Source organism: Poeciliopsis prolifica, unplaced genomic scaffold (assembly GCF_027474105.1).
Source record: "Poeciliopsis prolifica strain line A6 unplaced genomic scaffold, Auburn_PproV2 SCAFFOLD044, whole genome shotgun sequence".
NCBI lineage: Eukaryota > Metazoa > Chordata > Actinopteri > Cyprinodontiformes > Poeciliidae > Poeciliopsis > Poeciliopsis prolifica.
The window spans coordinates 68,378-93,846 of NW_026562419.1; the positions used below are offsets into that span (position 1 = coordinate 68,378).

At 36.8% G+C, this 25,469-nt stretch overlaps 1 protein-coding gene and 1 long non-coding RNA gene across 2 annotated transcripts in view; both read left to right on the forward strand.

The window, feature by feature from the left end:
* The window catches only part of LOC129376714 (uncharacterized), a 92,861-nt gene that overhangs the window by 42,584 nt on the left and 24,808 nt on the right, over positions 1–25,469 (forward strand). Inside the window, exons 4-6 of the mRNA XM_055056301.1 lie at positions 12,674–13,012; positions 13,096–13,122; positions 13,507–13,635. Of these exons, the coding sequence (XP_054912276.1) occupies positions 12,674–13,012; positions 13,096–13,122; positions 13,507–13,635 (495 nt within the window). The remainder of the gene's footprint in view (positions 1–12,673; positions 13,013–13,095; positions 13,123–13,506; positions 13,636–25,469) is intronic.
* LOC129376719 (uncharacterized) lies at positions 17,544–20,353 on the forward strand. The gene is made up of 3 exons (XR_008607807.1): positions 17,544–18,691; positions 19,874–19,938; positions 20,268–20,353. It is a non-coding gene; the product is annotated as an uncharacterized LOC129376719 (long non-coding RNA).

Below are 25,469 nucleotides of genomic sequence, written 5' to 3' on the forward strand. Positions count from 1 at the left end.
AAACCCCACAGTGGTGTGGAGCCACTCCAACCTCACTCCTTCAAAGGTTCACCAGCTTGATCTACAAGGAAATGAACTGATGAACCAGAATCTGCTTTACAGAGGAAGAACATCCATGAAGGCTGATGCTCTGGAAACTGGAGATTTGACCTTGAATCTGACAAACCTACTGCAGTCTGACAGTGGGATCTACACCTGCACCATCAGGAACTCAAGAGGAGAGGAGCGGAGAGTTACAGAAATAGATCTGCTAGTGAAAGGTAAGTTACAGAATCTGCAGCTACAGTTCACAGATCAGACGTGAAACTGAATTCTTCATGTTTCTCCACAGAACTGTTTCCATCATGGGCCACAGCGCTCCTGTTGACGCTCCTGGTTCTGGTTCTTATGGTCTCTGCTGGTCTTTTATATCATTTTTGGGACCGTTTTAACTCAGGTGAGTCTGTAAAGGGTCAGCATCTACTCTCTTTTCACTTCCACGTTTATTTTATTTAGCTGGATCAGAGAAACTTTTCTATGTTTCTGAGGAGATTTGGGTAATTTTTAGTATTTGACATCAGATTCTAAGTCAAATATGTGTAGCTTCATGTCTGTCAAAATTAGATCTTCTCTGAGATGAGAGGAAACATCTACAGAAAATGTTGAGGCAGAGACTGAGAACAAAGGAGAGCTTCTTAGTTTAGTAGCTCAGAGAAAGAGTTCATAAGTGATGCTTCTCTTTCATGCAGTTGTTTGTCCTCTGATGATAATTTTGCTTCACACGCTAATTTAGTATCGTCTGTCTGATTGGTTCCTCATTAGTATCTGAGTCATTCTTCAGTAATTACTCCAAAATGATCTTAAGAAGGCAATCTCTCTTGAACTGTAACTTGCTTAGGGAGGTTTCTGTCCAATGTGAGACAGACATCAATTAAGCCAAGTCCACTAGCTTGTCCCCAACCAAACCTTCTGTCTGTCTGACATTGGAGCTGCAGCTGCTCTCCATCCAATCCCTGAACAAATAGATGTGGATGTGCCACAACTTTCTCCAGCTGAACAGAAACCAAACTGAATTTATTATCTTTGGACCTAGAGAGGAACCATATAGAGTAAATGCACAGCTTCAGTTAGTGCAACTAAAAACAACTAAAAACCAGCAATCAGGCCAGAAACCTGTAATAGTGATGGACTCAGGTCCTCTGGTTCTGGTCTGTTCTGCATCCAAACATGAAAAAGCAACATTCAGCTTCTATGCAGCACAAAGCTGGAACAAACTTCCAGAAAACTGCAAAACTGCTGAAATACTGAGATCCTTTAAGTCAGGGCTAAAAACCCACCTGTTTAGTTACTTTTGTTTCATAACAACTGGAAGATTGAGCATCATACTTGATGTTTATTGATGGTTTTGATGATGGTATTTGACTAAATGTAATGTTCTGAAAATTGCAGAACAAATAGACTTGACTTGTACGTCACATTTGCTTATGTTCTTCAGTTCGCCTGGTGGAGGCAGATTCAGGGGTGGAAACTGCTCTACTACCCTGCAAAACCATAGTGCGCCTACCTAGAGACGCTACAGTGGAGCGGATGGACAGATACAGGAAGGTGCATCTGTTTAAAGACGGCTCTGATCAGCCAGAAGAACAGGATCGGTTCTACAGAGCCAGAACAAGTGTGAATGAGGACCTGCTGCAGACTGGAGAGCTCAGCCTCACTTTGAAATACCAACAGATGGAGACAGCAGCACCTACACCTGCAGAGTCTACAGCAGCAATGGAAACGTCCTGGTGAAGAAACAAGTAGAGCTCATTGTCAAAGGTTAGTGGTTTATTCTTTATGCTATTAAATGCAGTCGGTTCCTTCAACAGAACAGAACAGATCAGCTGTGTTGATGTAACAGAAATGAACTGTGTGGATTCTGTGGATATAATCTGTTAAGAAAACGGTGCGACTGTGATGCCATGAAGTTCTTCTTTTGTGTTGATGTTAAAGATTTATGTGAAATGCTCTACAGACCCATTAACTACAATCACTGAGGTTTTGGCAGTTTTTCCCTTTAGACCCAGAAATATAAAAGTGATAAAAGCAGCTGACAGCAGCAGCAGCACATGGGCCAAATATCACAATACCATCAGAACTCTGCAGAACTTTTCTGTTACCTCTGATCTGATCTGGTTCCTCTTCCTGAAGTTTGAAATCATTCAGTAACATTTTAAAGATGAGTTGCAACGTTTTGCACAGCTCATGTTGATCCTTGTTGTTCTTTCAGTCTGCCAGGTGGAGGTGGTAGAGGGGGCGGAGTCTGTCCTGCTGCCATTCAGGACGACACGCCAGCTGCCGGGAGATTCCCATGTGGAATGGAGTTTTTTGGACAAGATGGTCCATATAAACATAAACGGTTCTGACAAGCCTGAAGAACAGGCCCAGTTCTTCAGAAGCAGAACCATGATGAATGAAGACCTGCTGGATTCTGGAGACCTCAGCCTGACTCTGAAGCAACCCACAGAGGCAGACAGTGGAGACTATAAATGCATATTCGACAGCAGGACTATCTGGAGAGTGAAAACAGTCCGTCTCAAAGTGAAAGGTTGCTTTACTTTCTGGCTCCCTTGTTTGTCTGACTGACTGTCTGACTGACTGTTCTGTGTCCCCAACAGGAAGATCTCAAGTTCAGGATCACAGAGAAGACATGAGAAGAAGAGGAAGCTCCTCTGATCCAACTCCTCTGATGGTTGATCCGTCACTCTAATCATTGCATTGTTGCTAAATTACTGATCCAGTTCTATGTTGGATCACAGACAAAATCCCCTAAAATTGACAAAGAGTAATCTTTACCTCCTGATTCTTGTGCCAATATGCAGAATGGATATTTATTTGCACTGTTGCCATGCAGTAAGAAGGTCCTGGGTTCAATTCCAGATCTTCTGCATGGAGTTTGCATGTTCTCCCTGTGACTGTGTGGGTTCTGCATCATGGTTGTTTGTCCTGTTTGTCTCTGAGTTGCCCTGCGACGGATGGGCAATCTGTCTGGGGTGACACCACCTGACCCCTAGTGGAGAGGCACCAGAACTCCACTAGGGACAAGCATGTCAGAAAATAGATGGATGTCATTCATTGTACTTTTCAAGATCTTAGATAATCATTGATCTGTTCTGTTATTAAAATGCTGAATCAGCTCATGGAGATTGTTACCAAGATAAAAGATCTTCATCTGATGTATTTATTCTGATGAGGATTTTCAGATGTTGAAAATCACTAATAGCATCATATAAATATTAATTATTCATACAGCCATAATATCTGCCATCTGATCAGCCTGATCACCGTAAACATTCACTCATTAATGCACTTTTCATACAAGATTTCCACAGATGAACCAGACAATGTGTTTCTTTACTTCTAGCTGCTTCAGTCAGTTGATTAAACCAACATCTGGTTCAACAAGTTGGTTCAAATGATTCTTTTCCTGCTGCTTTTTTCATCTCATTGTAAGTAAATTTGTTTACCAGAAATAAATCAATAAAGTTGAGAAGACAAGGATGCAGAATAATAATGTTCACCAGAATCAGACAAATCCATGAAGATCCAAGCAGGAAGTAAAATGATGTTACCTCAGCAGAGATCAGCTGCAATGTGTGTTTTGTCCACATGGTGGCGCTCTAAGCTCTGACTTAATGTAGAAATGTTTCCTTTAATGAAATGTGTTTATTTCTGACAGCTTTAAGACGTGATTATTGAATATTGATCTGATCAGCTGATTAGCAGCTTCATCCTGATGCTTCACTCACTGATCTTCACTTCAGGATGAATTCAGATCAGGTAACATGATCCTCAGGTTCTGGATCAGAACCAAGAACCAGATATTCAGACGACCAGCTGCAGATCAGCAGCAACTCCAGGCTCAGGCAGGTCAAAGGTCAGGCTGGTTGTGCACAGGAAACCAGAGTCCTCCAACATCAAGAAGTTTCTAAACAAAATCTTGCAGAACAAAATGCATCTATCAAAGTCAAAATGTTTAGTTTAATTCAAGAAAAGCTTAGTGTTTTAGGAACTGAGAAACGTTTTGAGCTGAGAGAATCTTTGACAAAACAGGATGAGGTTAGAAAACAACTGATGAGCTGTTTGAGTTCATCGTCTCAGGAATGAGGAAGATGTTCTTTTCAGAAATGTAAGTGTTGCAAAGCTGAATGTGTGGTTGCCACAAAGCAGTCTGAAAGCACAAAGTTGCTTTACTGCCAACTTTGTGGCAACCACAAAGTTTTGTATCAGTCTTAGTAAAGTTTCTCAGTGATGAAGCTGTTCATTAGTGCAACAATACAGTAATGAATACATCAGTTATCAACAGAAATGAAGCATGGATCTGGTTTAATTTGTCTAACTGAGGTTTTATGTTGACAGTAAAGCTAATTTAGTTAAAAACTTGTAAAACTCAAAACAATAACAGGCCAAACTTGAAACCACTGATGATTTTAGGTGAAGCAAAATGTGTTACTGCTGGAAACACCTGCAGCTTGTGGGCGGCATTGAAGAACAGAAACACTGAGTCGCAGCTTCAGAACCGGAAGTAGAGGCGGCAGAGAAAGAAATGAGTAAAATGAATTCATGTCATGATGAACCTCTAATGGAGTCTGTATTCATCAAACACATTATTTTCCATAAGCATGTCTATAAAAAGAAAACTAAAGGCAAATATAATCACTGTGTTCACCAGAATAGAGCTGGTTTCTCTGATGGGTGAAGATCATGGTGGACATTTTGATGAGAAAGTTTATAGTATCTTCATTTATTTTATCTGTTTAATTTTCCTTTGGGACCAATAAAGTAATTTTGACTTTATATTTGAATCTTTTTTAATGTGAATCTGTGGTGATTTTGTCGACTGTGAGGCTGATTGAGCTCAAAACTTTAATAAAACATAAAACAACAAAAGGCCTTTGAACCAGTTTGCTATAAAACACAAACACTTGGCTTTTCCAAGAGGAGCTCAGGCTGATATGTTGGTGATAATCAGTTTATGATTTTTATCTCCTTCCTCAAATGTGGATCAAAAATGTTCCAGAAAAGAGCAGATTGAGTCATTATTAGACAGTAAAAATGCCAGTGTTAAAATCTCAGGTGTAGTGTTAAATAAAGAGTGAGTGTTGTTTTGACACCACACAGCTTTTAATCAACACTGCAATATCCATATTATTTGCGTTATTAAATTCCAGCGCTACATTCTGTTGTCAGTCGATTGATACGGATTCATTTTGTACAATTCTTTCCTAAAGGTCAGTTAAATATTCATACATGAATATTTTTGTTGGAAATGTGCTTTTTAGTTTGAGTGCACAATATTTAACTAATTTTTTTTATGGAAAATCCACCAAATTCAAGGTCCCGTCGTTTTGCCAAATCTGGGCTAACGGTAAATTTGAATCTGAATCTCATTGAGGTGATTTTGTCGAGTTACCAATTCTGTTATATTTGGTAAGTTCTAGTATATATAAGTTTATGGATAAAACTTGTATATATGTATTATTTGAAATGTTGGTGCTATGTGTATATCAAAAGCTAACTTTGCAAACGACTAGCCAACGAGGATGTGGGGATGTTTTTTTGTTAATTCTATGGCGAAGTTGTTCGTTACCTCAAGGAAGCAGTTCATTTTCCGTAAGGTTACTCTCAAAATAAAAGTTTTTAATCCAACGTAAATGTTGGCTTAAAAACAACATTTTTTAATCCACAGAGAGTCGAATGTGTTCAACTCTTTATATAATTTATGGACTCATTGTGGCTGTTGTCTGGTTCCTAGGGAAGGCTACATTCTTGAGAGGGAACGCAAAAGAGAGCGAAAAGAAATAAATCCCCATGTCCACTAGAGGGCGCCGTAGACTGTACCAGTAGCGAAGCAAGACTATAAAATGCTACGTCACGGCTAGCTGAATCTGACTAGCTAGCTGGCTCAACACTCTAGCTTGGATGAAGTTTATATAGTTGACAGAGCTAACATGTTCAAAGTGGAAGTGATAAAGGGTTGGTTTTAAATATCTGTAAGGTGGCAAAGCTCGGACCGTAGCTTTTCAAACAGCATCAAGAACAAATCCACAGGTGAAGCTGCTGCCTTAAATAGTCCCAGCTGTGAAGAACCAAACACCTTTAAGTCTCTGAGGAATAAAATACCGTTTACCAAACACAAACATCTCTATTTACTTTTTATAAATATTTCATGTTTTATCCTTACACCATAACCACGATATAAAACACCATAAAAACCCACAAACAATCCCCCCTCCTTTTTTCCATGGCCTCACATGAACCTATAAATGGTGTCTGGACCCCATTGAAGCTTTTGTCCAAACAACCTGGAGAAAAAGACAGGTGAGTCTCAGCTCCTCCACACTAAACAGTTTATGCATAAACATGAACTGTTTCTGTATGAACACAACATTTCTGCTCAGCAGAGAGATGCTGTTGGGTAGAGCAGCTCTCTGCTCTGAGTTACCATCATCCTCCCTTCAAAGAAAATGACCTTATTTCTCAGAGCTGAGCCCTGAACAAAGTGCAGAGCAAAAGGCATGGGATTTCTCAGAAGTTTACTGACTTCTCAGTAAACTACTGAAGCATGGATCTGGTTCATGCTTCAGTAAACTACTCAAAAGGCTGCATGCTAACTAACCACTAAAAATACTCAATAAATACAGTTAAAACTCCTTGTGTCCAAATAGTTATCGATGTACAAATCTATGCTTAAAGTGCTAAATAAAGTGCTTTTAAAGTGCTGTACAGTGACTTAAGTAAAATATTTCCAGTAATAAAAAGTAAAAACCTGTTTAAAGAAACACGTTGACATGTTGTGGGAGAAAGGTCTGTTTGTTTCTGACTTCAGGTCCAGGTTATGCATAACAGGAGGATGTTTACAGCAGCTTTATTTTATCTTTATCATAAGAAGCTACGAACTGTAAAATATGTAAAGACCTGATGCTGCAGAGGCTGGATAAACAACACAAGATAAAAACTCAGAACAAACTCTGGATAAAAATCAGCAGCAGATCTATAATTTGAATAGGGTTTAGAAAAAAAAGAGGAAGTAATGAACCTCTACAGCCAAGTATTTCTACAGACTGATGCAAAACCAAGAAAAAAGCAGCAAAGCAAATATTTATATTATTATTTAGGTTATAATCCACATCTTAGTTATGATGTTTTTGTCATGAGGAGGAAAGTAACAAAAGGTCATTGCAGAAGAAGTTCCAACATGTAGTAAAGTGTTTCCATCACCCACAGGCTGATCTCCTCCGTGTCACGATGCATTGATGCAGTAATTTATACCAGAAGAGGCTCAGCCAAGAACTGAGTGCAGAGAAATGTACAAACCTTTAGGAAACCTCACATTTGTGCTTAAAACACCTGTTTATGATTGATCTAATAACATATTTTCTTTTAGGAGGAAATATTTGCTTTAGTTTCATATTTTAAAAGTTTTTGGTTCAATTGGTGCCTTTAATAAATGATGTGTGTCACTTTGGCCACTTTAAAGGTTCATCAAGTCAAACTCAACTGTTGAGTTTGAGTTGTACTTAAACAACTACAACCTACAGCTTTTGTAGGTTGGAAATGTTTAACAAATACATGCAGTAAGACAGACAGGATGAGGTGGTTTCATGCATGAACTTCACCGCATTGAGCAGTAAACCTGCTGAACCTGCATGAGCGGTTACCAACCACGGTTATGAGGCGTGGCTTTCAGCTATGAGAACCAAAAGCAGTTTCTCTTTCTGTGTCAGAAGCTTCAGCTCCGAGCCATGTGAGTTCTCTGTTTCTCCTCTGTAATATTTAATTAATACATCAGGTTTTATAAATAACTATTAGTTACTGTGTTGATTTTTACCTTCGTGTTTAATTTAATACATTTAATGTATTTTTTGATAGAAGAAAATAATCTGTCTCTAATCAACCTGATCTGATCCAGAACATTAAGGAATAAAATTATGTTGGTAAATTATATCTTATTATAACATTTCTATAATTCACACATTGATGTAAAATTCAGTAAAGTTTCCTAACCTGCGCAAAAACCCTTTTGGTGACAGATCAGTTCGTTGTTCGTCAGTAAAGGAAAGTCATGATGCTGTGGGTTTAATGACTTTGGTGAATCTGTTGCTCCTGTGTGATGGCGCCCCTGCTGTTCATGGCTGGTGTTGAAATATCAAAGGGCCTCAAGTCGGGGCTGACAAGTCAAGTTTAGAAGAAGGCATGTGAGGAAGTGACGGAGTGAGGTGGCAGTGAGGTGGCGGGAAGACGATTCAAAGGCTCTTTTCGAAAGTGGAGGGAGTCGATTGGGGAGAAAAACAAATAACATTGTAATTGGAAAAGGCGGTTTGAGCATAAACTGGAATGTGAATGGTTTGGTTGGTAATGGAGATAGGAGATGAGGAAGACATAGACTTTGATGGGTGGATGTCAGTGGGGAGAGGAAGAGGGAGAGGACATGGAAGAAATAAAATAGATGAAGGAAAGGGAATTGGTGATATTCAAGGACGTAAACGAGAACTGGAAGGAAGTAGCTCAGAGGAAGAAAGGATAGTTAGGAGGAAAGTTGTGTGGGAGGAATTTAAAATAATATTAAAACTTAAGAAAGAGGAAGGACAAGATAATATCAGCCCCATTGTGGTGTCAAGAGAAATAAAAAAGAAAATTGGAGATGTTGAAATGGTGAAGATTTTGAGAGATAGAAACCTATTGGTAGTTTGTAAAAATAAAGAACAAAACAATAAGGCTCTAAATGTGGAGAATATGTAAAAAAAAATGTGTTGGAGAAAAGAATCATTGGAGAAAATGAGAAAGTTTTCAGTTGAAAAAGCAAAAGTAATGATATTTACTCAGAAAAAAATTAAACAAGGAAGTAAAATTAAAATGATATAATCAAGAATGAGAGCAAGTAAAGTGTATAAAATTTTTAGTATTATGGTTTGATGAAAAACTAAAATGGAATTGTGGCCCGACCCAGGGCCGGGGTTTCTTTTATTTATAGGACTCACCAGAACACTGTTTAATAAACTATATACAATAGTTTATTGAACAATTTCTTTAAAACACTTCTCTTTTAAAAACACGTTTCAGGCGTACTACTTGGTCCCTGGAAGGGGGATTCTGTGAAAATAAGAACAATTTAAATCATTCCAAAAGAAATAAATTGATAAACAAAACATGCCATGCAAACACCATCCCACCACAGAATGTACATATTCAAAAAGTTGTAGATAAATGTAAGAAAATCTTAAATATTTTGAGATGCTTGACTGGCAGTGACTGGGGAGCGGATAAGCAATCCTTAAAACGATTTTATAAAGGTATGATAAGTCACCTAAAAAATATATGATTCCCCGTCATAACTCTGGCAAATAAGGAGCAAATGCCACCAAAATCACAGGATTTATTGTTGATCATGAGAGGAAATAAACAGAGAAAAAAACTTGCTGGTAATTTGAGTTGTTCCCATATTATGGAGGGGGAACAGATTATTTCAGGCTGCTGAATTATCCATTCTTTCCTCTCCTTACCTCATAACCTTGGGGAATAAAGAACAGCTGTTTCCAAATTCTCAAAAATCTTTACATACACGCTACGTGGGAAAACTGTGTTTGGTGCCTGACTTTTATTTCTGTCAGGCTTACGTGAGAGAAGTTGGAAAAGAGCGATTCTCTTGGTGTTTAAAATGACACAAAACAGCAAGACCTCGTTTATTTATTTATTTTACAATTTTTTAAACAACAGCTGCCAATTAAACTGAATGTTACAACCTTGACATGATTATATGAGTTTTACCGAGAAATCGATCAGAAGTGACGTGAAAATGGTCACATCCGCCTCTGGCTGTAATGCGCGCTCCCGACAGCGGAACCGAATTTCGGACAACAGCTCTATGCACCTTAAAGTTGCTTGCGATCCGCCATAATAGAAAAGAAGAAGGAACAATCAATCTGACTTAAAGTGAAGTTCTATGGCTGTCGGGTTTTAATCCTCCATCTTAAAGACATTTGTCATGATGATCGCTGCCTTGATTATCTCGGTTCTTTTCCTTACATCTGGAACTGCATCAACAGAAACAGGTTAGTTAGCAAAGAACAGCTAAGCGCTGCCAAGGCCTATTGTTTTCTTGCTGTCGGTTTAATGTAAGATGGCGCCTGTGGTGTGTTCACCTCCCTGAGTTCGTACAATCTTATTGCATGAAGGTTTCGGTGCAAAGGTCATTTCAACTTTTAATTATTAAATATTTGCTGTATATTAATTATTTTCTCTGCGTCATGTTTGCAGAAAAACGTCTGTTTCTGTGTAGCAGCGATGATTCAGAAACACTGTTAACAAAGATGTTTAGTTTCAGTTTAATTTGAAACTGAAACAAAACATCTAATTTGTTTCTCGTGTTAAAATTAACATAAAAATGTGTTAATTTTTTAATAATTAAAACTTCGCTCAGATTTCTGCATGACTTTTAAACTAAAACTAAACTTTAAGCTAATTAAGCGTCTGCAGATCAAAGTGAAACGGAGTGAAATGGAGAAAAATAAAAATGTTTCACTTTTTATTTTCCTCCATTTTGTGTTTCATCTGGACGCCATATAGAAATGATGTTCATTTATAAATATCATGTGATCAGAGATCAATAGTAACTAGTTACATTTACTCAGTTACATTAACTTGAGTAACTTTTTAGAACAAATGTACCTTTAGTTGTTTTTATTACTTTTTACTTTTACTTGAGTTTTTTTATTATGACGTTTTTCTAACTTGAATCAAATTTCTGGATTTTCTACCCACTGAATAAAAACCAAACATGTTTTAACCAAGAATTAAACACAAACCTGCAGTTTTGTTAAAGATGATGTCCAGCATCCTGCTGCTCCTCATCCTCAGCTCAGTTGTCTGTGGTCAGTCTCCATCTTGTCTTTGACAGAAAGCTCTCTAGATGGAGCTGAAAGACTCCCATGTTCCAGTTCTCAGTGTGTCTGCTCCTCTCTTTCCCTCTCTGTCTCCTCAGCAGCAACATTTGTAGTGAATGTGACACAGAGCAGCTATCAGGCAGAGGAGAAGCAGAACATCACTCTGGAGGACCTTCACCACCAAGACTCAGGGAACCTGGAAGAATCTGTTCATTATCTGCAGCTTAGAGACTTCTGATAAAGAACTAGTTCTCTATGAGGTTAACGAAGGAGTTGAGATTCCAGAGTCTCAGGATGATCAGTTTTCAGGACGAGTCCAGAGCGACAAAGACGTCCTCAGAGAAGGACGAATCAGACTCCATGTGTCCAGACTGAGGACTGAAGACTCTGGTCTGTATCTGTGTGACGTGGAAACTGGAGATGGATTCGACTCTGGAATATGTCGACGTTACTGGTGAGTTATTTGGGGTTTATTTTACTTTCTATTAACTTTTTATGTCTTTATTGAGCATAAATGAAACTATTTATTAGTGAAATTTTAGCTTCTCTTTATTAAAGCTCATGTTTGATCACATCTCTAAGCTCTAGAGGTCAGAAGGTCGACCTCAGCATAGAGTTGTGAATTCAACTGATCTATATAGATGAAAACTGATTCTATCATAATTCTGCTGAAGTCAAAAGTGCAAACATCTTAATTTTATTTCATTATTAAAGTGAAACTGTGAAGGTAAAAAGTTAAATTGGTACAAGGGATAAATTATCTACAGTTTCTGTGCCAGCTTATATCATCAGTAGAAATATTTAGTATCTTCAATACTTGGGCCAGTTCCAGTCTATGGGGCCACTGGCCCCTTTAGATTCATCCTGAGTACGGCCATGTAAAGGACTGGACTGATGTAACAACACATTTCCACAGGATGATGAAAGTAAAGGGTTCAGTGGATTTTCTGCTGAGAGCAAAACATGCAGCACTTCTATGTTCATCTGTAAGCAAATATCGCTCCACAACCAAATGCTCAGCTGGAAGACAATAAACAGCAGATGATACATTTCATTCAATGTTTCCCAACAAATAAAATGTAGTGGCATCAAAACCTGCTGTGCATCAGAGCCTCCAGTCCAGGCTGGTTTGGTTTAGTGACCTGCTGCAGTTATTATAATCTGAATCTGATGATATTCATTCATGTCCTGAACTGATGCAAAGTTTCCCCCCATGGACAGACAGTTTCTCTACAGACATAACAATTAGAAGTAGCTGGATTTCTTCAGAAGGAATAAAATAAATTAAGATCACAATGTTACTGGAAATCACCTCGACTCTTGACCAAGTCATGGGTTTCTGAACATATTGAAAGCAGCAACATTAGGTGGCGCTCTTGCACCGTTTCTGTTGGGATTTTTGTGACAATCTTAAAATATGTAAATTTCCAGAAGGTTTGATGCGTCTGCCAAGTTTGGTGAGTTTTCAATATAGTAAAACCAAATCAAGTAAAAGACTGTTAAAGGGAGTCCTGACTATTTTCTCCAGTAAAATCTGGTTTTATTTTTCTTGAGTTAAACATCAGTAATTTTACAGAAGTAAATAAAAAATGATTGGATTACATTTATAAACAAATTAAAAAAAACATTTATTTTGAAAAACCTCTATTAATGGGATAGATTCATTGTTTCACAATTGTAAAGATCTGACAGGAGAATAAGTATGAATATTATCTGAACAACAAACAGGAATATTAGTGTTTATTTATCATTATCTTTGTTTATTCTTCCAGTTCCAGTGAAGGTTGTTGGTCATGATCCGATTCATGCAAAGGTTGGAGACGACGTTATTCTGCCATGTCATCTGGAGCCTCCATTTGATGTGACCAAACTTACAATCGAATGGAGATTCAAGGATGAAATAATCCATGTGCATCGCAGCCAAACTAAAGATGATGAAGCTTCAGATCCAAAGTACATTAACCGAACCTTCATGTTCCCTGATGAGTTTAAAAAAGGCAACATTTCCCTCAAATTGACCAAAGTAACCAAGGAGGATGAAGGGAATTATATTTGCTTTGTTCCCAAACTGCAAAGTCAAGTCAGGAAGGGAAACGTTACTCTAATACTTGGTGAGTTTTATAAAATTAAGATCATTAAGACAAACTAGATAAATATATTAATGTCTATAACTCTTAATGTAATTATTCAACAGATGAAAGCGACTCGACTGATCCTGGAGGTAAAAATGTTTAACTAGGTAACCAGTGGTTACTGGCCCTCTGACTCAGTTTCAGACTTTTTGTTACCTGCAGCCATTGAGGCTCATTGGGTTGAATATTCATCTTCAGGCTTTTCCTGTTATAACATGTTGATGTTCAGCTGGGAAGATAAAACCTGAAGACCTGTGTGTGTGTGTGTGTGTGTGGGGGTGTGTGTGCGTGTGTGTGCGTGCGTGCGTGTGTGTGTGTGTGTGTGTGTGAGAGAGGTGCAGTAAATGATGAATGATGAGGTGACTGTTTATTCACAACTTTGATCTCATTAATAAAACAAAAAGAGAAAAAATCTAATTCAAAATATTCAAAAGCGGATTGTTAAAAATACATTTTTTTTTTTCTTGTAACAGGACGTCCTGGAGTTATTGTTGGTGTTGTTGTTGCACTCATCTTCTTCTTCACCGTCATCATCATCGTCGTCATCATAATCAAGCGATCTCAAATCCAGCGTGTTCTACGTCACTACAGAGGTGAACAAAGTAAGTCAGTCTTTGTCTTTTTAAGTCATGCAGGATTTTGTTAAATTAATAATTATCTCCATACATGCAAATTTCCAATTGATAGAAAATACCAATTTATTTTCTATCATTTGCAAAAACTGATCTGAAGCTAAATAGAAGTAAAACTCTTGATAAACATGAATAAGAAAAGTTTCACATATTTATCAATATCTATTGATCTTTGATGAGAAAAGAAAAGAAAACAAGAAACTAAACCATTATTAGTTTCCTTTTTTCTCTTTTGGTCTTTGTTGTTTATTGTAGCTTTTCTGCCTGATCAGGTTGATCAATTATTTTACCAGTAAAAACTGATAAGGAGAATTAAATATTGTCGCCTCATTTATATTGTGTGTTAAGATAAATATTCACTGTTTACAGTTTTTCCATGCTGGAGGAAAAACTCTCAACATGAACGAGGGAGAAAAATGATGGAGGTATGGAAATGGATCAATTCCAGATTAATAACTTATGTTAATTATTTCCTGTTTTATTTTCCTGCTCAGTGATAAACTAAGCAGTTACTTCATATAGATGTATGAATGTGTTTGTGTTGCTGCAGTCACTGAACATCACAGCTGAGCATCAAACCAGGAAGCTGAACTTCCTTGTTAGTGACTGAATGTGACTGACTAGATATTAGATCATTGATGTAGCAGCAATGAACTGGTGACCTGACTGGGTTCATCATGGCTCACCAGTATTCCCACTGACCTGAACAGGATATGAAGGTTTAGACCAGAGGGTCCAACCTGTGGATCCAGACGCACTAAAGAGAAACAGCCAGAAAACAACAACATTCATTCATAAAATGCTACAAATTAAACTATTATTTACTGCACAAAACTCAGATTTTCTCTTCTTTGTTGTGTTTTCTTCAACAGAGAAGCTGATAGCTAATAAATCATGTTTAAGATTATAATTAGAGCTTAATGAGAGACATTTCTTCTACCTTCATTAAAGTTATATTCTTTTAATCTGACATCTGAATATACATTAAATATTCAGTTTAATATGACCATGTTTACATTTTATTGTAATATGCTTTGGTTTCTGGATTGTTTTATTTTTGTCAACAAACATCTGGAAAAAAATAAGAGACAAATAATTTTAGAAAAAGTCAAAACTTTAATGTTTTACTTTATTTCTTTTTTGCTGATTGATGATAATTTTATTTAGAAAAACTAAAAATGACAGAATTCTGTTTTTATTCAGGTCATCTTAATAATATTGTAACTTTGGGAAATCAAACAATCAGATGATGTTCTTAATGAAATGTTTTGTGTTTCATAGATCGCAGAGAAAATGTTGACCCAGGAAATGAAGAAGAAGGAAAACCTTTACAGGATCAAGGAAAACAAAACCAAAGTGAATCTTCCACCTGATCTAAAGTCTCTTCAACGTTTGTTGGTATGAAAACTGTTACATGTACATAATAATATAAAAAATTGTATGTCTTAAACCCAGAAGGAAGCCGTTCATATTAATATTTTTTTTAGATTAAAATAAAAGATGCAAGAATCATGTAAGTTAAAGAACATCTCAAGTCCAAAGATGTTTCTGTAGTTTAGTTTCTTACTCAGCTTTTGATAAATTATTTGTCTTGAAGTTTTTTTAATTCATGCAAAAGTTGACAGATTTGATCCCCAGCTTGAGCCTTCAAAAGGTTTTTAATTTAATTTCTGTCAGTGAATCTTATTTTTAATGTTCTTATTACATGAATAACCCAATATTTATGTATTTTATTATGACTTGCTGGGTAGTTTTTAAATTTTAAAAAAACTTCTAGTTGTAAGTTGTTCGTTTGTCCGAGACTCTATTAAACTGCTGTTGTCACATTAAATATGTAAAAAGTCAAACTTTATACAACAAGTTATTATGACAACATTATTCAAAATGCTAAACAATAAGGAGATCAAAACAAATCAGATTAAACAGTTTAAAAATATAGTATAAAATTAATACACATAAATCAGAGGGAACAAATGTGACTTTAACTTAGAATCATTCAAAAACATGATTGTCTGATGTCTTGAAAGCAGACATGATGATGAGGCACAAAAGGAAAAAACATTCTCTCCAGATGTTTTCCTCTGGTTTTAGGACTTTTGAAAAGGTCAGTGTCTTAAGATGGGAGGACATGCAGTAGGACATAAGCAGCAGATCAGAAAACTTTAAGTCTTATAAATGAGCAGCAAAACGTTAAAGTCTGTTTGAACCTGAAGCAACCGGTGAAAAGATTACAGAAGTAGAAATGTGAGCATATTTCCTGGTTTTGGTAAAATGCAAGCAGCCACGTTTTGAACCGTCTGCAGATCCATAAAACTTTTCCTCAGTAACCAGAAAGCAGAGCATTGCAGTAACGATGCATGAAGACACTAATGGGTGGATAAGAACCTCTGCATTTTGATCAAACTTTAAATTCTCCTAAAAACATTAAAGTTTAGAGATTATCAAAGCCGGTCCTTGTTATCTCTGAAATGAGAAAGACTGAACCTCTCACCCACATTATTTACCTCATTCCTCCATTTTATGACAGTCATCAATTTTTAAAGTGAAATTTATGAATTTATTTAGTTTGAATGAAAAACATCTGAGATGTTGATGCTTTTCAACATTCATCATTCAAACATAATCTTTCTGCTATACATAGAAAAGGAGACCAGAACCAGAGAGACGAGGAAGGACCATCATCATCATCATCATCATCATCATCATCATAATCATCGTCATCATCATCATCACTGTGGGACTCATAGCAGCAGCTCTAAAAGCTCTAATGATAATATAGATGTTTTGGTTTAGGAAGAAAAGTAGAAGAAACCAAACTTTTTGACAAAGAACATTTTTGTTTGAACTTTTTCTGTTTGACATATTATATTTTAATAATGACTTTGAGTCGTTTATTGAATATCTTCAGATTCATGTTTTAAATCATTTCTGTTCTATAACCAGAAACAATGATCTGTTATTCTGTTACTCAGATGGATTTATTCTGTTTCACTTCATGTGTTTAGAGAAACCAGTGGTGACAACAGTGTTAGGAGTTTGTCCTGAAATCAGCATGTTGCTGGTTCAAATCTGCCTCTTTCTTAGTGTCCTTGAGCAAGGCACTTCACCTGCCTTACCTGCCAGTGGCATCAACCCACAGCAGCTGCTGCCAAATTGCTGCAGGGCAGCAGAGGCTGTTATCCAGTATTGGTCACCATCAGTATGAATGGATGAGTATGAATGGATGAATGACTGAATGCAGAGTGAAGCATTTTGGATTCAACTGGACTTAAACAGAGCCTAAAAAGTACAAGCCATATTTAATGTTTTATGGAAATAGTAAATAGAGCTCTAATTTATTATTTAAACATTCTCGTTATCAGTGCTGTATAGATTTTTCATATGAAAATTTTTGATTCACTTTTTACTTCACTACATTTCAGAACTTAATTGCTCCTCTTCATTTTCATGTGTGGTTTAGTTACTCGTTACAAAAAGTGAGAGAGAGAAACACAAATGTTTAGACCCAACCTACTGATCGACTGCAACAAAGTCGGTAGCCGATTTGCCTGAGTTTGTTCATCTCCACCAATAGATGCACATGTTTCACTTCTCCCATTAATCACCAAGTTTACTAAAAGCTCTCCCTCTTCAGATGCCAAATAAGCTGCATTTCCCTCCCAATTCTTTTTCTTTTGCATAATGACCAGTTGATGCACCTATAGTTTGTGAAGTAGAGGAATCGTAACGGCTTTTTTTTCTTCATGTTGGCCGCATTTTCTGTGCTATATTTTTTCTCATTTTCAGCACTGATCTTACTGAAAGAAAACTTAAGGCTTACAAAACCTTGTATTTTCTGTCCTTCTTGTACTAAGAAGCTGATCATAGTGAGAGTCTGACGACACTGAAACCTCCGCGCATGCGCCGAGCAAACAAGGCGAAGCCCCGTGTCGGTGCGCGTATCTCTTTAAGGAAAACCACGTGACCGATACAATTCCTGTGTCGTTTGGTTGTGAAGGCGCCAAATTGTATTTATGAACAGAAAATGTATCGACATGTTGGTGGGTTTTGTTGGATGGAGATAGTTTGTGTTGTTTGGCTTGTCAATGAAACTATGATCAATCGAGGAAGAGGAAGTTTTCTCCCGTTTGATCATTTTGATCTTATCACGGAGAATAAGGTCAATTATTATTCCCTTCTCGTTTCCACTATTGATCATTCTTCTGTCGGGTTATTCCAATTTCTTTCTGAAGAATACTTTAATTAGTTTACATGGATTAACTTTTATTTCTATTGTAGATGAAATGTATACAACAACGTGATTATACAACATCACGTTGTTGTATAAAATTGCACTAAATGTTGTCCTAAAAAAAATCATTTTTAATACCAAAAAGGTTCATGTTGTCCATTCTTGAACCTCTTACTATAACGCTTTACGCAACTATATTTACTTTTTTTAAACCGGTTTGAGGTCAAGAAGGAAAATCCATACAGCCAATATGGACCAGCAAAAGCAAGAGAAAATTCCCTAAAGCTTTTGGGCAAAATGAAAATGCTTTAAAGTGAAATGGCATTATATTCAAGTTTCATAAAGAGGACCTGAAACTATTAATGTGTCGCTTCTCCGATGAAGGAATATTGTCTGATTTGATGAATTTATGATCTAATTGCACTTTCAATTTTTCAAGATAGAAATACGTCAGAAGGAAGAAACTGCAGCATTCATCTCGGCTGATTTGTAAACAGTTAAAAAAATAATAAAAAATACAACTCAGTTTTTTTTGTTGTGTTTTTTTTTTCTTGGCGATTGGCCCAAAGATGTTAACGCAGCTGATGTTTCTAAATAAAAATGTGTGAATGAACCTTGTTCAGTCTGTTTCCAGTCTTTATTGATGTTTCCTGAATTACTTTTTAAATCCAGCAGATGTCGCCATTGAGCGATACAGCAACACAGTTTCAACACAGTTTGGGAAATGTACCACACACCCAATGAGGCCTCATCTGCCCTTCACTAGTATTCACCACGACGAGAGAATGGTTTCTGGTAAGCCCTTCTCTGTGGTAACCAAAAACAGCACAACAATAAAGAGATACGAGTAAAGGCTGGACCTCCTCTGTTCATTCAGACATTACAGCGCCCCCTACCGTTATATGACCGCATGGTGTTGAAATAACAGCCTCAAGTCGTGGCTGATGAGTCATATCTTTGGTAGAGGCGTGTTTTATCAGTGATGTAAAGCCAAGTTCTTTACCACTTCTGGCTTGAAATCAAACTGAACCGTGGGCCTATTGTTCATGCGCTGCTTTTTGCATGAAGGTTTCGGTTCAAAGGTCATTTCAGCTTTTAGTTATTAAATATTTGATATAAATGCATATTTTCTCTGCGTCATGTTTGCAGAAAAACGTCCGTTTGTGTAACAGCGATCATTAGAGAAACACTCAGTGAACTAAGATGTTTAGTTTCACTTTGATCAAACATGTTTTTATCAGTTTTATCATAATTAAAACTTCTCTATGTTTTCTGCATGACTTTTAAACTAAAACTAAACTTTAAACTTATTAAGCGTCTGCAGATCTGATCAAAGTGAAACATTTTATTTTCCTCCATTTTGTGTTTCATCTGGACGCCATATTGAAATGATGATCATCTGTAATCATCACGTGATCAGAGATCAATAGTAACTAGTTACATTTACTCAGTTACATTAACTTGAGTAACTTTTTAGAACAAATGTACCTTTAGTTGTTTTTATTACTTTTTACTTTTACTTGAGTTTTTTTATTATGAAGTTTTTCTAACTTGAGTCAAATTTCTGGATTTTCTACCCACTGAATAAAACCAAACATGTTTTAACCAAGAATTAAACACAAACCTGCAGTTTTTGTTAAAGTTTTATAAGTTTTTTATGGAAAGAAACTGATTTGGAAAAAAATAATAAATTCTTAATTTTGTTATTTTGTTGTTATTTAAATTATTGTCATTTTTCTCCTTAAAGTATAAAAAAATTCCTCAAATCTTTATGTTTTGGTTTGTGATTATGTAATTTTAATATTAAATGATTGATAATTTGATCAGTAACTTTTTACCAAACATTATTTTATTCTGACTGGAGTATAAATATGTTGAAGTAGTGCTACTGCTATTGGAGTAAAATGTTTTGGTCTCTGCATGTGATAACTTGTAGAAATAATGTCTATAATCAATGTGTTTTATTATTTCTAACAGAGCATCAATGCTGAACCGGACCTCCTCGTCTCTCCTGGTTCTGATTCTGAGTTCTGCTGCTCTGGGTGAGAAATATGACTGAATGTTTTAAACTGAACTTTAACTCAGAGCGTGAAGGACGTCTCAGGTTTCTAGGAATAATTAGCAGATCTGATATCACTGGATCTATTTCCTGTCAGTGTTTTGATCAGAACTTTTCATCTGAGCCGTTAAATAAACTTTTACCTGAAGCTTCGTGAGAAAATGTTTTAAATTGTCCGTCAGCGTCTGAAACATCAAATCCTGGATATTTGGAGGTGTGATGATGCATCAGATTATCAGAACTACTTCATCAAAGTGTTTCTGAGGATTTGTGTTGTGATTTCTTGCTTCTGTCTCTTTCTGACTCCTGCAGGAAAATCTCTGCCCACCGTGAATGAAACTCTGGACGTCTACGAGGCCGAGGAGAACTCCAACGTCACGCTGAAATGGATCCGTCCGGATCCACGCCACGCCGCCGAACCGGCTCTACGTCGATCTGATGAGCATGGAGCCGCTGAGGAGGATTTATCGGTTCGACAGCAGAGATGAGACGTACACAGATGATGAGTTCAAAGGTCGACTGCACTGTGACCCCCAGCTGGTCAGGAATGGAGGGATCCGGTGTCTCCTGGCTGAAGTGAGGCTCAGCGATGCAGGTCGGTACCGGTGCTACGTCGTCATTGACGGAAGAAGAGACCATAGAGACTGGGAGCTTGTAGTCAGAGGTGAGTTTTTACTGATAAAAATGGTTTAATCTTTATTTTCTGGTCTTTTTTATGTTTTCCACTTTATTTTTGGGTCTGAAAAGCTGCATTTTCATTACAAATGTTTATTACAAACTGTCTTTGATATTTCACAAATGAAAAAAGATTAAAAAAAGAAAATATTTTACAGATACAGTGTTTCCATTGAATAAGAAATACAATTAAAATCTCATGTGAATAATTTTATTCATGCAATAAGTCATTAAAAACATGAATGAGTCAAATGTTAAGACCCAGAAAATTCTTCTTCTTCTTAAATGCGTTTTTCCAAAATCGGGTTGTTTCCATGAAGCAAATTTTCTTTCATAATTTCATTTTACAGAGTTTTAACATCAATGGAGACGCAGCTACTGATTTATTCTTGATTCTTTCTTTGCAGCTTCCATTCCTCAGACTCAGGAGGAAACCCAAGAGCTGGTGGATCGCGGGAGGTTTGGACTTTATGTTGGTTTGGGTTTGTTCCTGCTGGCAGCAGGACGACTCGCCCTCCACTCTGCTGCTGGTTCAGGTTTCAGGTTCAGCTCATCAAACTCCAGGACATAGATTCACCAAAAATCCACAATCACAATCAGTCCCAATATTTTTTTTTTTTTTTATCATGACCTGATTTTGTGTTAGAGGAGGCCTTATGACCTTATGACCTTATGACCTCCCCAAAGATTGCCCCGTCTTCAGTCCCTATTGGACTTGGAGCTCCAGCTGTTGTGTGTTTTATGGTTTCCAGAAACTGAGTTCTGCAGAATGAGCAGAACTTGTTCTGGAAATATTTTGGTTCGTTACAAATGCACTTTGCACTTTGCACTTTGCCGACAGCGCTACAGAAACGGTGCTGCTATCAGTGGAATCACGGGAGGGAAATATTACACTGAGAAAACAGTTTCTACCTCATAGAAGTAGCGCATAAACATGGCCGACCGTCGTTCTTCCTTTGGCCAAAAGGTTGGTGAGACGATTTACGGCCATGTCACAGGTTGTGGTGTCGTTGAGCCAGACACCAAATCCCTGAACTAGCTACCTCGACGGCTCGGATGTAGGAATGTAGACTGAGGTCTTATTTTAAATAAGCTTGTTTACAAAAATGCTATGCATGGAACAAGGTCAGATGTTACTGATGTTTAACTGTGATGTGATTCGTCTAATTTTGAGACGACAATCAACAAAGTGTCAATAAGCAACAAACTGAATCCTTGAATAAGCTACCTTCATAGGAAAAGGTATTAACCGGTTTCCATGGCTGTAAAGCAGGAAACATGGCGGACCATGTATGGCTCATCCTTCAGTTCAGAGGTTGAGGCCAAAGAAACTCTGAGTCTCTTTGGCCTCAAACAGAAAACTAGATCACGTCTGAATGGCTTTAAGCTGTTAAAGTGGTCATAGAGGAGAAGTGCATTGTGGGAAATGGTGTTTTGTAGAAGAAAACTCTAAATACCAGGAATGCAAAGATGCATGATGATCATTTTGGTAAAGAATACTGCTGCCCCCTTGTGGTCAGAAACTGGAAAATGAACCAAACTGGAAACACAGCCGTAAATAAGATTTTTAGTTCAGCCTCAGTTTGAAGATCTGAACTGCAGATGTTACAGTTTCTTTGTCTTTATCTGTAATATTGAGACAATAATTATTGATGATGTTGTTTCAAGTCACTGAAATGACGACTCAGCTGCCATGATGTTCAGTTTCAGTTCAAAGCAGCAGAACAGATAAAAAATGCTGAATGAATTTGAGACGATGAAAGTTTCTAAATCAAAGAATCTCATCTTTAAATCTTTAAACTGAGTTTTCAACATAATGACGATCTGCTGGCCTGATGCACAACTGGCTTCATAAAAATGAACAAAAACAAACAAATTGTCATTTCTGGCTGTTAAAACATATAAAAAATATTCATTAGGATCAAATGTTGACCTGAATGGTTTAATTATTCTATATAATCTGTTGGTGGTTCAATCCAACGACTTTAAATCTCCAGATTCTCTCATTAAACTTTATTGATCACTGATGTGAAAAACAGCATCAAACCAGCAGCTTTGCTCTCATATTGAATGAAACATTTTCTCTTTCTGTCATTTATTCTCATGTTCCAGTTCATTTGCTAGAAGAAAACGTTCAGGGTTAAAAAATAGGACAAGTCATCATTATATCTATATAATCACATCTGATCTATATGACAAATTCAAAGAAATATTCACAAATTGAAAATATTTCCTTCATGTTTTTCTGTAACTTTAATGTCAGTAAATCAATAAACTGATTGCAAACGTCTGTCTGTGTGAACATGTGGAGTTTAAAGGTTAATTTCTACATACAGTCTGCAGAAATCTCAGAGCAGCTGGAAAATATTTTAGTTTCTAAGTTTTGAAAAAAGTTGTGATTATAATATTTTTACTCATTTATGATAAATCCATGAAAACAGATAGAAATGATTATTTCAACAGTTTTTACTCTTGAAACACAGAGGTGGTGCTGGCATGATATGGGCTGACAGTCTGTATAATACATGTTGACTTGTAATTATAACATCTACATACTAATATTATATTTATAAAAACTTCTGTGTGTTAATGTTAATATAGAAGAGAAAAAACAGGAGAATTAATAATTTTATCATTTTAATACACAAATTAAAATTACAATTGGGATCAATATTGATATTGAACAAAATATAAAAACGGAACAAATCAAACTGAACGGATCTAGTCGGTCCATCACTCAGACCTTCAGCTCTATAAGCTCACAGTTCCTAACTCCACCACCAGGTGGCGCTCCAGTAGAACCCTTGATGGTAGAACTGGTCTGAGGTCAGATCCAGCAGCTGGACTGGTTCTGCTGAGGTCCAAACGGCTGCAGCTCATGTTGGATGTTAAAAGGTTCTGCAGAGAATCAGGTTCTGACAACATGAGGGAAGAAATCTGGATTTATTTACAGCAGAACCTTCAGAACCAGAACCAGTGGAGCAGATCCAGAACTTCACTGATTCATCAGCTGCTGCAGCTTAAAGCATCTAAGATCAGGGTTCTGATTCTGGTTCTGGTTCCAGGTTCTGGTTTCAGGTTCTGGTTCTGGTTGAGTCCAGAACGTCTGTTTCCAGCAGCCAGCGGATCAGAACCAGAACCAGAACATCACTTTGCTGCTGGTTCATGAACAGAAGGAAGAAAATCAGATAAAACCTGAAACACTGAACTTACAGATAAATAACATCTTATATTATTTTCTATCTTATAAAATTGTTTCAGTTTTAAAATCCTTCATTTACATAAACATCAGAGAAAAGAGTTTAATGTTACAGATCAACATTCTGTAACTTTTGATCAAAGTTGAGAAAGCAACAGAAAGTGCCTTTCTATTGTCTCTTTTATGTCTCTTTAACATAAAAGAGATGTATTTTGTGTTAATGACGTTTCTTTGTCAATAACATATTAGTCTCTTTCTCCTGACAGAAAACATTTCACTAAAAAACGATAGAAAAGTCCAATTAGAGCTCCTGCTGTTAGTCCCACAGTGATGATGATGATGATCCTTCCTCGTCTCTCTGGTTCTGGAGTCAATCTTGGTCTCTGAGTTTGGATCTGATCAGCAGCTGCTGGGAGAGAAATCAGAAATATTTATTAATATTTGATGGAAACTGAGATCCAGGAGGATTCATGGAGAAGATGAAGAAATTCAACAACTCAGGATTTTATCAGAGTAAAATATTTCTTCTCACCAGAAACGTTGAGTCGACATCCTGCCTTGTTGGATCCATCTTCAGTTTTCACGTCACACAGACACAGACCAGAGTCTTCAGTCCTCAGTCTGGACACATGGAGTCTGATTCGTCCTTCTCTGAGGACGTCTTTGTCACTCTGGACTCGTCCTGAAAACTGATCATCCTGAGACTCTGGAATCTCAACTCCTTCATGAACCTGATAGAGAACTAGTTCTTGATGAGGAGCCAACAAGCTGCAGTAGATAAAAGTTTCCCTCCAGGTTCCCTGAGTCTTGGTGGTGCTGTAATAATCACTGCTATATTAGTAAAATACATTTCCTAATACAGTAAGAAAAGGGAGCTTCATGAAACGTTTTGCAGATAAAAACACCTTCACTGTCATGAGATCAAAGACTTTTAATTAGTTTGTTAAACTAGAATAATGAGAAAACTCAGATTTTATGCTTTTAATACATTTTATTTTAAGTAAAATACCATTAAAGCTTTTTTCAGTTTTCACTGTATTTTTGAATAAACATAACTATTTATGCTGCTGTCTATTATGAGATTTTTCTGGAGTTTGTAAAAACCAGTGCGTTAAAGTAATTTCCTGAAATGTTTTCATTTTCTACTGTTAAAATGAGCTTCAATAACTTTAATAAATGATTTGTCATCTGCAGAAAGTGGCTCACATAAAGACCAGAGAGTTTCTGTCACAACACAGAGGATTAATTAGATTTTATCTTCCTGCAGCAGAACAACAACACAGACAGGTTATTATTTTATTGTACTAAATAAATCTTCTTTAAATCTCATTAGTTATATTTATTAAACTTCAGCTTCTGCACTTTACAAAACTTTATGTATCCCTAAAGTTTAATTCAGTTCAGCAGTTCACAGTAACACGATCACACATTACATGATATAAAACCACAGGATTCACAGATTCACAAAAATGTAATTAAAAATATGAAGTCATAAAACAGTTTTGTGTTTTTCTGAAACAAATGTAATGTATAAAAACTGTCACTTTACCCTAACCCTAACCCTATGTCTCCAGAGTGGGGCCCCAGTGACCCATGGCTGGGCGAGGGAACACCAAGTCCAGATTTTTCTTTCGTCATCA